Genomic DNA, 13,634 nt, shown 5'->3' on the forward strand with positions numbered 1-13,634 from the left:
CACAATTTTTTTTGTGGCCGTTGCCAGTACCGCCTGACTGGCCCTCGTGCCAGTGGCATGTAAAAGTACCCACTACACTCTCGGAGTGGTTGGCATTAGGAAGGGCATCCAGCTGTAGAAACTCTGCCAGATCAAGATTGGAGCCTGGTGCAGCCATCTGGTTCACCAGTCCTCAGTCAAATCGTCCAACCCATGCTAGCATGGAAAGCGGACGTTAAACGATGATGATGATGGTGATATATATTCAAAAACATTGGGATACCATTTTTCATCCACTATATATAATTCATATTGTAGTGGTCAGTCTGAAGCTGTTAGAAGACACTTGCTCAATGTACTGTGTAGCAGGTTCATGACCACATAGTTTTACCTGTGCCTATAAAAATTGATCTTTATAACACCTGGGTTTCAGTAGCTGTCACCCATCTAACCAGACTTGACATTGTTTAACTTTATTGAAAAGATGAAAAGTTGTGTTGTAGTGTGAGATGGGCAAACATTGTTTTTCTATAAAGAGTTAACAAATGATAATTTTCTTTTCAGGTATAGAAGTTTTTGTTCCTACATTTGTTGAACTCAAATCAAATGTTATTGAGGAAAACAAATGTAAATTAAAGGCTGCCAACATGGAGTTTCCTTTTGGTGAGTTCTATATCTTTTTTTGTTTTAATTTTTGGTTTGAACTTATTTGACCATTCAAAAAAATATTTTTTACCAAAGGGACTTTTAGTCAAAACTTTCAAAAATGTCTGAGGTCTTCCTTTTACATTAAGCTTGACATGGGTCATTATTTTGATATGTTGCATTCATTCATTCATTCATTCATATATACGTGTGTGTGTGTGTGTGTCTTCTGTATTTAATCATTTAAATTCTTTCTCTGTTTGTCTGTACATACATATGTACATATATATGTGTGTATAATGAAAGGTTGCATACATGCATATTTGTGTGTAACCTTCCATCATAAATATTCAATGCATTTCATCATCAGAATCTGTTGCCTAAAGAGGCCACACACACACAGATATAGAATATGAGGTGTTTAGTTCACTGATGATCTAAACCAGTAGGTATGCTGCATAATTGCTATAATTGGTCATCCATTAGGTTCCAAGTTCACAGCTGAGGTGAGGCTGGAGCTAGGGATCTGTAGTAGGCTTCCAAGTTTGCAGGTATATATATACACGAGGGGTGTATGAAAAGTTTTGAGCCTTGAAGTCTTGTACCATGTTTTGTATTTTTGAGGCTCAATACTTTTCATAAACCCCTCGTATATATATATATATATATATATATATATACATACACACACACACATTCATACACACACATACACAGCAAGGGCCACAACATATCTTCATATTTCTCAGTCATTAGCCAACATCTTATCTGACCTCTGTTGTTGCTCAACCAACCCCTTTGTGGTTTTCTTTTATTGTGTGTCTGCCTATTTGTTAGCAGTTGGATGTCATGATGTTTAATAAAGCAGTGTGAATTGGACAGTTTAACAGGATCTGATGGGCCCAAGAACTGCCAGTGTTTGCCTTAGTTGGGTGTATACAGCTAGGTGGCCTTCTTAATGCTAACCACTTTATAATGTGTACTTGTGGATTTTTCTTGTTCCACATGCAGTTTGCAAAACTATGAACCCTGAGGCTATGAGGGAAGGATGTCAGTTTTATGCTAGGAGATGAGTGGGTTAAAGTGTGAGGTGAAGTGGGGCAAATCCTAACATGGTTAACACACCCCTTTAACTGAATGTACTGTATTGCAAATGTAGTGTGGTGGATGAAGAGGACAACAGAAGAAGAAGCAACGGGAGAAAGAAATACAAAAGGCCTTACCTTGGCGAAGATCAGCGGTCTCTCACGAATTCGACACATCCTGTCGCTTCGTCGTCTATGCTCGAACTGGCCCTTCATCAATGACCACACGTGTGTCCTGCTTGACCTCTTCTGCTTCCTGCGACGCATGCACCCTGCAGTCTTCTGCCGGCCCCTACAAGCCCTACTTTCCCCACCTCATCTGTCATCCTCTCCACCAGCACCACATAGCTCATCACGTCCCATAGCACCGACTGCCAACACCACAGCAAACATTTAGATCACATGCCCAGTTTCTTTGCAGGAAGAATATTTTTTTTGCAGGACTTGACCTACAACTGTTCAGATTAGGTATCAGTTGCAATAGTCTCAGTTATCTTGGTCCACCTACTAAAGTCATAAGAACTGACCCTTGTAGAATGTCCATAATATGTTTATAGATATGAAGCATTATTGTTGAGTATAGAAGTATCAAGTGATCTTGGTGGAAGGAATCTGAAAAAGATGGGAGATACAGGATGTGTTGGTGAATTCCTTATGGGTCTTCATGAAGAATGTGACAATGGGGGCTGCAATAAGTGGCAGGGTACTGTGTGAGGGAAGACTTGTTCAGCATGCAAGCATGGGAAAAATAGTTGTAAAATGATTATAATAATGTGTGTGTGTGTGTGTGTGTATGTATGTACACACACACACACACACACACACCACACACACACACACACACACACACACACATATATATATATATATATATATATATATATATATATATATATATATATAATACTCAAATGCATTTGTGTGTGCGTGTGTGTGTGTATTCCATTGTTTCCTATGTCCCCATTCTTACTGAGTCTGGACTTATACATCTAATTCAAATGTATGTAGATGTTCATTTGTATGAGTTTGTCCATATATCTGTCTGCCTAATTATCTCTTATAAAGTGTGTGCTCATGTACATATATAGGTATGACTGTGTGGTTAAAAGTTCGCTGAAAGAAACCTGTTATCTTCTACAACGAAGGTGTTCAAGACTCTTGTCACAACCTCCTTCATATTCTCCTTCAGCTTGGCAAACTGCAAAAAGTCACAGGGAGCAAGTTCTGGACTGTAGTGAGGTCGAGGGACAGTTTTCCTGCCCATCTCCGTCAAATAGTTGGCTACCAGGATGGAATTGTGGACTGGTATATTATCCTGGTTCAAGTACTCTGGTTATTTGCAATGAACTCTTTTCCTGAACTCCCTCAGAACCTCCACAGAGTACTCTTTGTTGTCTGTCTGGCTAGAGGGATGTAGATGATTCCCTTGCTGCTGAAAAAAGGGATCATTATGAGCTTTCCGGTGGACTTGCTTTGCTTGTTATCTTGTTCCAGTAGGAAACAGATACTTGCCTTATACAAGTTAATCCATTCACAGTTGAGCATTTCATAAGTTTCCATAGTATTTGTTGCCCAAGTTAACACAAAAATGCATTGCATAATGAACTTGCAAAGTGTCTTTACATCTTGACTATATTTTGTAAATTAGTCAGCTGTGACAAGCAATGTTTAGTAGGGTGTGTTCAATGTACTGGAACAGCTGTTTCCTTCAGTTTTGAATAACAAAGGCAGGCAAGTCGGTTTATATGATGTATGGTAGTGATATACTAAAATTACATAATCTAGGACAGTTATAACTACGTCTCCAAAAAGAGTCTCAAAACTTCTGGAATGCACGTCTTATATATTTTATTAACAGCACTCAGTGCAAACCTCTGCCAAGGCAACACCAACGTCCTCTTAATGATTAGCCAGAGATGACTTTTAAAATGAATACTATCTGAAATAAACTCTACTGCTCTCATGAACGAGAATACTAAAAATGAACCCAACTGCTCTCAAAAAATTAAATGAAAAAAGAAGAAAAATAATCCAGAATCCTTGTCCAGTACCAGATTGATTCCAAAATCTAATCAGTTCATGTCAGTCACAAGGCCAAATATCCCTGAAAATTCATCCAAATCCACAGATATCTTGTCCACAGACAAACAAAGAAACAAACATGACTGGAAACAATACCTCTGCCTTTGCTAAGGTGGAGGTGATAATCAGAAGTTACAGAGTGACTCAGTGTGTGTGTGCGTGCATGTGTGTGTGTGTGTGTAAATAAGCGTCACAGTCATACAAGCAATGAACCTTCACTTTCAATGTCTGGTTATTAGAAAATATTATCTCGGTGGGAAACAGCTGAACTTTGATATGATGTGGCATCTGATCATAGAACACCTGCATCGATGAATACTTTCTGACCCATGCAGTCATGGAAAAGTGAATGTTAAAATGATGATGATGATGCTAGCATATATCTGTAATCATCATTGTTTAACATCTGTTTTCCATGATAGCAATATATATATATATATATATGTGCATGTGTGTGTCTGTGTAATATATTTATAAAGTGTATGTACATTGTATATATGTGTATGTGCATATGTTCCTGTATGTATACATATGCAGTGAATATGTGTGTGCGTACATATATATATATGAGAGACACACACACACACACACACAAACATATATACATTCAAATACTGCCGGTGGCATGTAGAAAGTACCCACTACATTCTTGGAGTGGTTAGTGTTAGGAAGGGGATCCACCTGTAGAAACTTTTCCAGATCAGATTGGAGCCTGGTACAGCCTTCTGGTTTGCCAGCCCTTAGTCAAACCATCCAACCTATGCCAGCATGGAAAGTGAACGTTAAACGATGATGATGATGACTGTGTGTAGTTGCACTTTTATGCAGACAAATCTACCAGGAAGTTACATTTGCAGTCTCCTATGTCTTTGGGCATTTCTCAAAATATAAGCACTCTAGTTTTCTATGCAACCTTGTTGCATAAAATATAAAAGTGCTGAGTTCTAATGATGACAAAGTAGCTGCTTAATGAATCAATAGCACTGCTTTTAGGTTTCAAATTTTTTCTTTGATCTTTTGCCAATGGTTTTCAAAGAAATTGGCTGGAGATTCCATATATTGACCTTGAGAAGATATTTCTTCAACAAAATATAGTTTAATGCAAGTATTAGATAAAAAAATCTTACTCTCACTTGATGAACACACACATTCCAAATGTGTATATATGCATACATATATATATATGTGTATAAACACACATCGATATATACATATATATTTTATATATATATATATATATATATATATATATATATATATATATATATACACACTCACACAAGTATATATATATATATACATCTACACCATTGGAAATTGTGCATCTATACAAAGGATTAATTCACCCTCTCTGTAATGCTAATAAGCAGGAATTGAGACCCACCTCGTTGTGATTAACAATGGATAAATTTGTCTTCTGTGAGTATGTAATCCCTCATCATATCTCTGGAAATTCATATGTGCACTATGGATTAGGTCACCTTCTCTGGGTTGCTATTAGAACTTTTTTAAAATTCTGTGATAAGACTGTACATCATCTTTAAAGAACTTTAATGAACTTTGGATATCTGTATATGTTTATGTTACTTAATTATCTTCATTACTTCATGAGTATAGCCTTAACCACTAGGATGTCTAGAGAACTCACATGTATTTTAGCTGATGAGTACGGGACACATTTATATGCTGTAATTTTACAACTTTTAATAAAGCCTGTCCTTGTATGAAACGATTGTACTAAAACCTATCCATTCTTGTTGCTTCTTTCTCGCGTATATATATATATATATATATATATATATATATATATATGTATGTATATATGCATGTGTGTGTATATGTATGTATATATGCATGTGTGTGTATATGTATGTATATATGCATGTGTGTGTATATGTATGCATATATACACATTTTATATGTGTGTGATTATGAAGTGGGAGTAATTTTTTTTTATCTAATACTTACATTAAACTATATTTTGTTATATACATAGATATATATCAAGTTGAGTACAAAGTAAGCAACATTTTGAGCCATGAGGAATTTGTACTGGATTTCCACAGAGCTTTGTATTGTTTTAAACATTTTTTTGAAATTGTCCGATAATACAGACATAGACTTGTCCAAATGCATCAATAAATTAACATTGATTTTTTTTCACCATTGTTACAATCATCTGAAATGGAACTGTCAAAGTGTGATATTTGAGCAATTTTGTTATTCCACTTCAAAAAGGATGTAAAGCAGCTGAAACTGCTTGAGGTATCAGTGAAACATTTGGTGAGGAAATGACCAGTGAGTGATCAGCTCAAAAATGGTTTAAACGATTTCGCAGTGGAGACTTGAGCTTTGAAGATTGTGAGCGTAGTGGATACCCATCTGTCTTCGATGATGGCTAATTAAAGACCATCATTGAGAAAAATCCATGTGAAACCACTTGAGAACTGGCAAAAGAACTTTAAGTTAGCCAGAAAACTGCCTGTAATCATTTGCATGTGATCTGCAGAAACATTGCCATGAAATTGCCAAAATGAACAAAAACTGCTAGTCCCCATCCCATACTGGTCAACAGAAGAGAGCCAATCATTCTTCATGACAATACTTGACCACACATTTCAGAAGTTGAGGGAACTTGGCTACAAAGTTTTTACTTTACCGACTACCACTTTATCAAGCACCTTGATGGTTTCCTGCAAAAGAAGGAGTTCAAAAATCAAACTAATGCTGAAAGTGTATTCAAAGAGTTCATCAGCTTCAGAGCTCCAGATTTTTATGTTACTGGAATAAGCAAACTTGTAACTTGTTGGCAAAAATGTGTTGATTGTAATGGTACTTACTTTGACGAATAAAATTTCTGCATTGTTGAAATGTGATGAATTTCATGTTTCAAAATGTTGCTTACTTTTTACTCAGCCTGATATATACACACACACATGTATGCATATAGTTATATAGTGGGTGGATTTGGTGGACAGAAACTGAAAAAAAGCCTGTTGTGTGTGTGTGTGTATATATGTATATATATATATCTTCATCATCATTTAGTATCCATGTTCCATGCTGGCATAGGTTAGACGATTTGACTGGAACTGGTAAGCTGGAGTGCTGCACCAGGCTCCAGTCTGGTTTGGCTTGGTTTCTATGGCTGGGTGCCTTTCCTAACCCCAGCTGCTCCAAGAGTTTAGCGGGTGCCTTTTATGTGTTATCCCCACTGGCCACAACTACGATTTCACTTGGCTTGACATGCTTTCTCATACAAGTTTTGTGCATCTGTGTTTCACTGTCTCCTTGCCTTGACATCATGCAATAGTTTGAGTGTCACCATCATGCAAGCAGTGTCCTTCATTTCCAGTCCTCAGTGAAAACATGTCTGGTCATGAGGTAATATTACATTACTTGGAAATAGGGGAGGGTTAGTGGCAGGAAGTGCATCTGGCCATAGAAAATCTGCCTCAGCAATTTTGTGTAATCCACGAAAGCATGGAAAAGTGGACGTGAAAGCGATCATGTTATACATATCTACCTATCTTTCTATCTATTTATCTATATGTATGTTCATCTAATATAATAAATGCGAAAACTAATTTCTGTGTGTCAGTGTGTCACACTTTGACCCCATCTCTCAACATTCAATGACACTTCTACTGTTGGTGATGTTTTATTAAAAGTAGTAGTGTTGATGGCTTGTCCCCTGCAATCCTCTCCAGCTAAGCATCCCTAATCTTGCAGGCTTGTAGGTGCTAGTGCCACATAAAAAATACCCATGCCAGTGCTACGTAAAAGCACCCAGTACACTCTGTAAAGTGGTTGGTATTAGAAAGGGCATCCAGCCGTAGAAACCATGCCAAAATAGACGGAGCCTGAACAGGGCTTCAGCTGGTCAGCTCCTGCCAAACTGTCCAACTCATGCCAACATGGAGAACGGACATTAAATGATGATGATGATGATGTGTATATATTGCTAGGTTCTTGGTGTTTGTGTCACATAGGTAGGTCATGTCCTGAAACTCTTTCATAGCTATTATGTCGCTCAGTTATTATTGATGATATTTCCCATTTATAATACTTTTTTTTTACGACTGAGACATTAAAACAGAGCTTATTTCATTTTAATCTTATAAGAAGTAACTACAGTTAAATAAATGATTCACAGGTGGAAGTAATAAATGCTTTCGCAAGGAATCTTGTAAAAACCGGTCTTGATAATGCTTATGATAATGATGATAATAATAATAATAATAATAATAATAGTCTATTATAATAAAATGCTTAGTATGTCTTCGTTGGTCACACTAGGCAAAGAAGGGTAAAACAGCAAATGGAGTGGCAGTGGGTAGCAGTGACAGATGCTAAAGCGAGCAGACAACAATTAAAGGCTTTGTTGGCCTTGTGCCAAAATTTCGAACCAATAATAATAATTCTTTTTAATTTTGATACCAGACCAGTAGTTTTGAGCAATGAAACAAGTTAGTTACATTGGCCCCAATGCTCAGCTTGGGTTGCAGAGAAGTATAGTTTTAGAGGAGTTTCATTGAGTACTTGCTGTGTGATTACCCTGTTTTTTTCCTCTTTTTATGGTGCAATCTCTCATCCCATTTTAAGAAAAGAAGGAAACTGTTGTTGGGAAACCTAGCTTGGAGGTTCTCATGGCAAACACAGTCACAACTTTACTGATAATCAATTGTTTTTTGTCAAAGTTTTGAAGTATAAGAGATCACAAATAAGTATCAAAGAGGAGCAAGGCTCCAGTTGATTTTTCCCTATGGAAGCTGTATGATCATTTAATAAAGAAGAGAATCAAGCTGATCAAAGCAGTGATTGCTGGTAATTGTTTCTATTGCCCTGAGATGTTGGAAGAAAAAGTGATAGATTGATAGTTGGTAAGGCCAGAGAAGTTACCTTTCTGGTGGGGATAAGACTTTATAGAAAGCTTTGAAACTCCGAGAGAGAGAGAGGGATGGGGAGGTTGAAGTGTTTGGCAAGAATAGGGGCTAGGTTGTGGAACATTGTGTAACAGTGATGGAAGGGAGTTTCCTGGTTGGGTTGGAGTGATTAGAGGAGTATCCATCCTTACATGAGGATTGTAAGTATGTGATGATGAGAATGCAGTTATGGAGAAGGAGAATTTTAGAGGAGTTTCATTGTCATTGAGTGCATGCAGTATGAAGTAGGTGATGATATATATATGTGTATATATATCATCATCATCATCGTTCAATGTCCACTTTCCATGCTAGCATGGGTTGGACAGTTCAACTGGGGTCTGGGAAGCCATAAAGCTGCACCAGGCCCAGTCTGATCTGGCAGTGTTTCTACAGCTTGATGCCCTTCCTAACACCAACTACTCCATGAGTGTAGTGGGTGCTTTTTACGTGCCACTGGCACAGGTGCCAGACGAGGCTGGCAAACGGCCACGATCAGATGGTGCATTTTACGTGCCACCGGCACGGAGACCAGACGAAGCTGGCAACGGCCACGAATCGAATGGTGCTTTTTACGTGCCACCGGCATGGAGGCCAGTCAGGGTGGTGCTGGCTATGGCCACGTTCGGATGGTCCTCTTACGTGCCACCGGCACTGGTATCACAGCTACAAATTCCATTGATGTTGATCGAATATAATTTTGATTTTCACTTGCCTCAACAGGTCTTCACAAGTGGAGCTTTGTGTCCAAAGAAGGAAAGGAATGCATAAGTGGGCTGGTACATCCCAGGTAGAGGCCACGGGATTATGGCCTCACTTGTCCTTATATATATATATATGAGAAAAGACGAAAAGGGAGAAATTGAAATGCAGACATCAGTTTATTTAAAAATATTCAAATTCATATAATGAAATTCCAGTCCTACAGCTGTTTCCATATCCAATTAGTTCAATTACAGAAATTAAATTAAATTTAATTAATTTAATTCAAGTTTTCATGTTGAAACTGGTTAATTGGGTATTTCATCAGGGAAGAATTTTCCAAAAGTGAGTTACATTTCAACATGTTAGCTGACCTATGACAGACTCAGATGTGTGCATTTTAGAATGTGTGCATTGTATAAACAGAAACATGCACAACTACCTGATGATTGTTACCTCTCTCTTGCTCTACCAGCTTTCTCTCTCACTCACTTTAACCTCTCTCTCTCTCTCTAACATATTTTTCACCCTAACTACCACACCACCACCAATAAAAGCCATCATGTATTACATATGCACATGCATAAATATATCAAATGAATTTATTTATATGTACATATATGAAAATAACTTTTTTTGGCGAAGTTTCGCATGTCGTAGCTCAGATTTCCGTCGATTTCCGTAAAAAACTTTTATTTTTTTACATAAGTAATGAGAGCGAAAGAGACTAAGAGGAAGCGATTTTATGACGAGAAGGTTTCTCTTTGAAGTCGGCCTGTGTGTGTTTGATGGGGTGTGGGAGACAGACAGTATGTTGTGTAAGTGAAGTGCTTCTGTTAGTGTGTGCGAAGAGACAGAGAGAGTAATGTGTGAAAGAGAGAGATAACTGATTTTTTACTCGGTGTATGTGTATATGTATGTATGCATGTATGTGTATGTGTGTGTGTGTGTATGTATCTATGTATGTGTGTGTATGTATGTATGTATGTATGTATGTATGGCCGATTCATTGTAATTTTTTACTCGGTGTATGTGTATATGTATGTCTGTCTCTTCGCACACGCTAACAGAAGCACTTCACTTACACAACATACTGTCTGTCTCCCACACCCCATCAAACACACACAGGCCGACTTCAAAGAGAAACCTTCTCGTCATAAAATCGCTTCCTCTCAGTCTCTTTCGCTCTCATTACTTATGTAAAAAAATAAAAGTTTTTTACGGAAATCGACGGAAATCTGTGCTACTACAACCGAAACTATGCCCTTTTTTTTTTAAAACAATACACACATCTGTGTCTGTCATCGGTCAACTAACATGTTGAAATGTAATTCACTTTTGGAAAATTCTTCCCTGATGAAATACTCAATTAACCAATTGCAACATGAAAATTTGAATTAAATTAATTTAATTTATCTAATTTAATTTAATCTAATTTAATTTCTGTAATTGAACTAATTGGATATGGAAATGACTGTAGGACTGGATTTTCATTATATGGATTTGAATATTTTAAAATAAACTGATGTTTGCATGTCAATTTCTCCATTTTCTTCTTTTTCTTATTCATAAATATTTTAAGTACCTATATATATCAATGCAAAACTAATATATTTAGTTTTCACTGAACACTGGTATAAACTGAAGAACTAGGATGCTTGCATCCCTTAAAGGATTGGCACATTGGACCTCACAGAGGTAATGATGAAAGACCAAGACCTCTGAGATATGCTGTGACTGCGAAGACCCGACAAACGAAGTGAGTTCATGGCTCGCAGGACGGCCTTCTGTGCTAACCTTGGATCATAGGTTCTGTGCTTCAGGAGACTTATTTGAGTCAAGTACATCAACATCAAAATAAAAATCAAATGGAAATTGTAGTTGTGATACCTGTGCCGGTGGCATGTAAAAAGCACCATCCGAACGTGGCCAATGCCAGCGCTCCCTTGACTGGTGTCCGTGCCGGTGACATGTAAAAAGCACCAACCGATCATGGCCGTTTGCCAGCCTCCCCTGGCCCCTGTGCCGGTGGCATGTAAAAAAGCACCCACTATACTCACGGAGTGGTTGGCGTTAGGAAGGGCATCCCACTGTAGAAACACTGCCAGATCAGACTGGAGCCTGGTACAGCCTCCTGGCTTCCCAGACCCTGGTTGAACTGTCCAACCCATGCTAGCATGGAAAACGGACGTTAAATGATGATGATGATGATATATATATAAACAGGAGTCTGCTAGTAGAACCATCTTACTTTTAATGGCTCTGTTGATATACAGTACATCTCCATTACATTTTCCTATTTTGGTGAAGGTGTATCTCCCCCATCTCCCACACAATACTACAGAATCTTAGCTGAGTCATTTGGATATTGGACTGTTGCCCAAAGTATTGATTCTTTAGATTAACACCACCCTGTTGTTTCCAAGGTTAAGACCTTTTACTCTCACTGATCCAGTTCACCTAACAGTAACTAGACACCACGGGTAGGTGCAGCTCACCACTGTAATAAAGGCTTTTGCTACGTCAATAAAAAAGACAGGGGATGGTGAGTTTGGTAGAGCAACAAACAAAATTCTTTACTGGTTTTAGCAATGTTTCTTCACATTCTGAGTTCAAATCTCACCCTAGAGCATGGTTCATTTCATGCATGTTTTAATATCTTGGAGTGTTGAATTCAAATTCTTGTTTGAGGATGGCAGACACAGCAAGAAACAATATCAACGTTATATTTCTTACAAAGAAACATCTCAGAATCTTGAGTTTATAGCACAACAAGCAAGCATCTTCTTGGATTTGATGACTGACTTTATCATCAGTAGCATACAAATGTTACTTCCAATAAGGATGTGCTGGTATGGATTAGAGGCTGATACTTCACTGTGCTAATGGAAGATTGATTTCAGTGAGCAACTGATAGAATATTTTATAAGATATTTACTGGTACATTGATACCTTCTCACTATTATAACGATGTAAATAACAACCACTCCCAAATCTAACATTAAATTGGTTATGATACTAGATTACAGTTTATAAGACTGAGGATTCATGCAGGTGTATATGTATAACTAATGTGTGTGTGTGTACATGTATCTCTCTCTCTCCCTCCCCCCTCTCTCTCTCTCTCTCTCTCTCTATATATATATATTATATATATATATATATATATATATATATTATATATATATATATATATATATATAATATATATATATATATATCATGTATGTGAATGATTACTACCTTTCTTCTATAAGTGTGAGTGTACCTGACCTTATGAGTGTTGTGAAAATTGAAAAACTAAAAACTACTTCTCAAAGTTCTTTGCTAAAATGTCTTTTCAAGTGCTTCGCTTGTTTTAGCATATGGCATGGGTTTGATGGGTCTGCTGCTTTACAGCACACCTCCAGTCACTCTTTCCTGTTGTGCTGTCTTGTGTTTTACAAACCAGAGTTTCTCAGTTATGCAAAGTTGTGTACATAAACATAGACATGCAGGGAGAGAGAGAGAGAGATACACACACACACACACACACACACACACACACACACACACACACACACACTTAAGTACAAACACAGCTACACAAGTAGGTCTGTATGTACAAACACATGTTCCCACACACATTGACACACATTCAGTCCAAACATGCAGACACACCTTGCATACATTTTAGTTTATTTATGATCCTAGTTTACTTTCATACACACACATACTTTATATCCATTTTCATTGCTTGCATGGGGGTTGGACTAATATATATATATATATATATCAGTGAATTAAGAGTCCTTAAAGTATTAATAGTGCTTTCTGGTATTTGTTCTGGTTCTCTGTTTTCTGAGTTTAATCCTGGCATGGTCAGTTTGTTTTTTCTCTTTTCAAGGTCAATAAATTAGGTACCAGTTAAATGCTGGTCTCCTTAATTTCACTGTTTCTTTAATTTTACTCCCAAGGCTCAGGCCAACTGCAGACTATAGTAGAAACTTGCCTTAGGTGAATTGCAGTATGATCGAACCTGACACTATGTGGTTGTGAAGTAAATTTCTTAGTCACTTGGTCATGTGTGTGTGTTTAGGCACAGGAGTGGCTGTGTGGTTAAGAAGCTTGCTTCCCAACCATGTGGTCTTGGGTTCAGTCCCACTGTGCAGCACCTTGGGGAAAGTGTTTTATACTCTGGCCGCAGACCAACTAAATATTATGAATGGATTTGTTA

The 13,634-nt window shown here is 37.5% G+C and overlaps 1 protein-coding gene across 1 annotated transcript in view; it reads left to right on the forward strand.

The window, feature by feature from the left end:
* LOC115209398 (inositol-tetrakisphosphate 1-kinase) overlaps window positions 1-13,634 on the forward strand; it is a 134,329-nt gene that overhangs the window by 93,554 nt on the left and 27,141 nt on the right. The window contains exon 5 of the mRNA XM_029777791.2: window positions 544-642. Within this exon, the coding sequence (XP_029633651.1) occupies window positions 544-642 (99 nt within the window). The remainder of the gene's footprint in view (window positions 1-543; window positions 643-13,634) is intronic.

The sequence above is a fragment of the Octopus sinensis genome, linkage group LG3 (genome assembly GCF_006345805.1).
Source record: "Octopus sinensis linkage group LG3, ASM634580v1, whole genome shotgun sequence".
Lineage (NCBI taxonomy): Eukaryota > Metazoa > Mollusca > Cephalopoda > Octopoda > Octopodidae > Octopus > Octopus sinensis.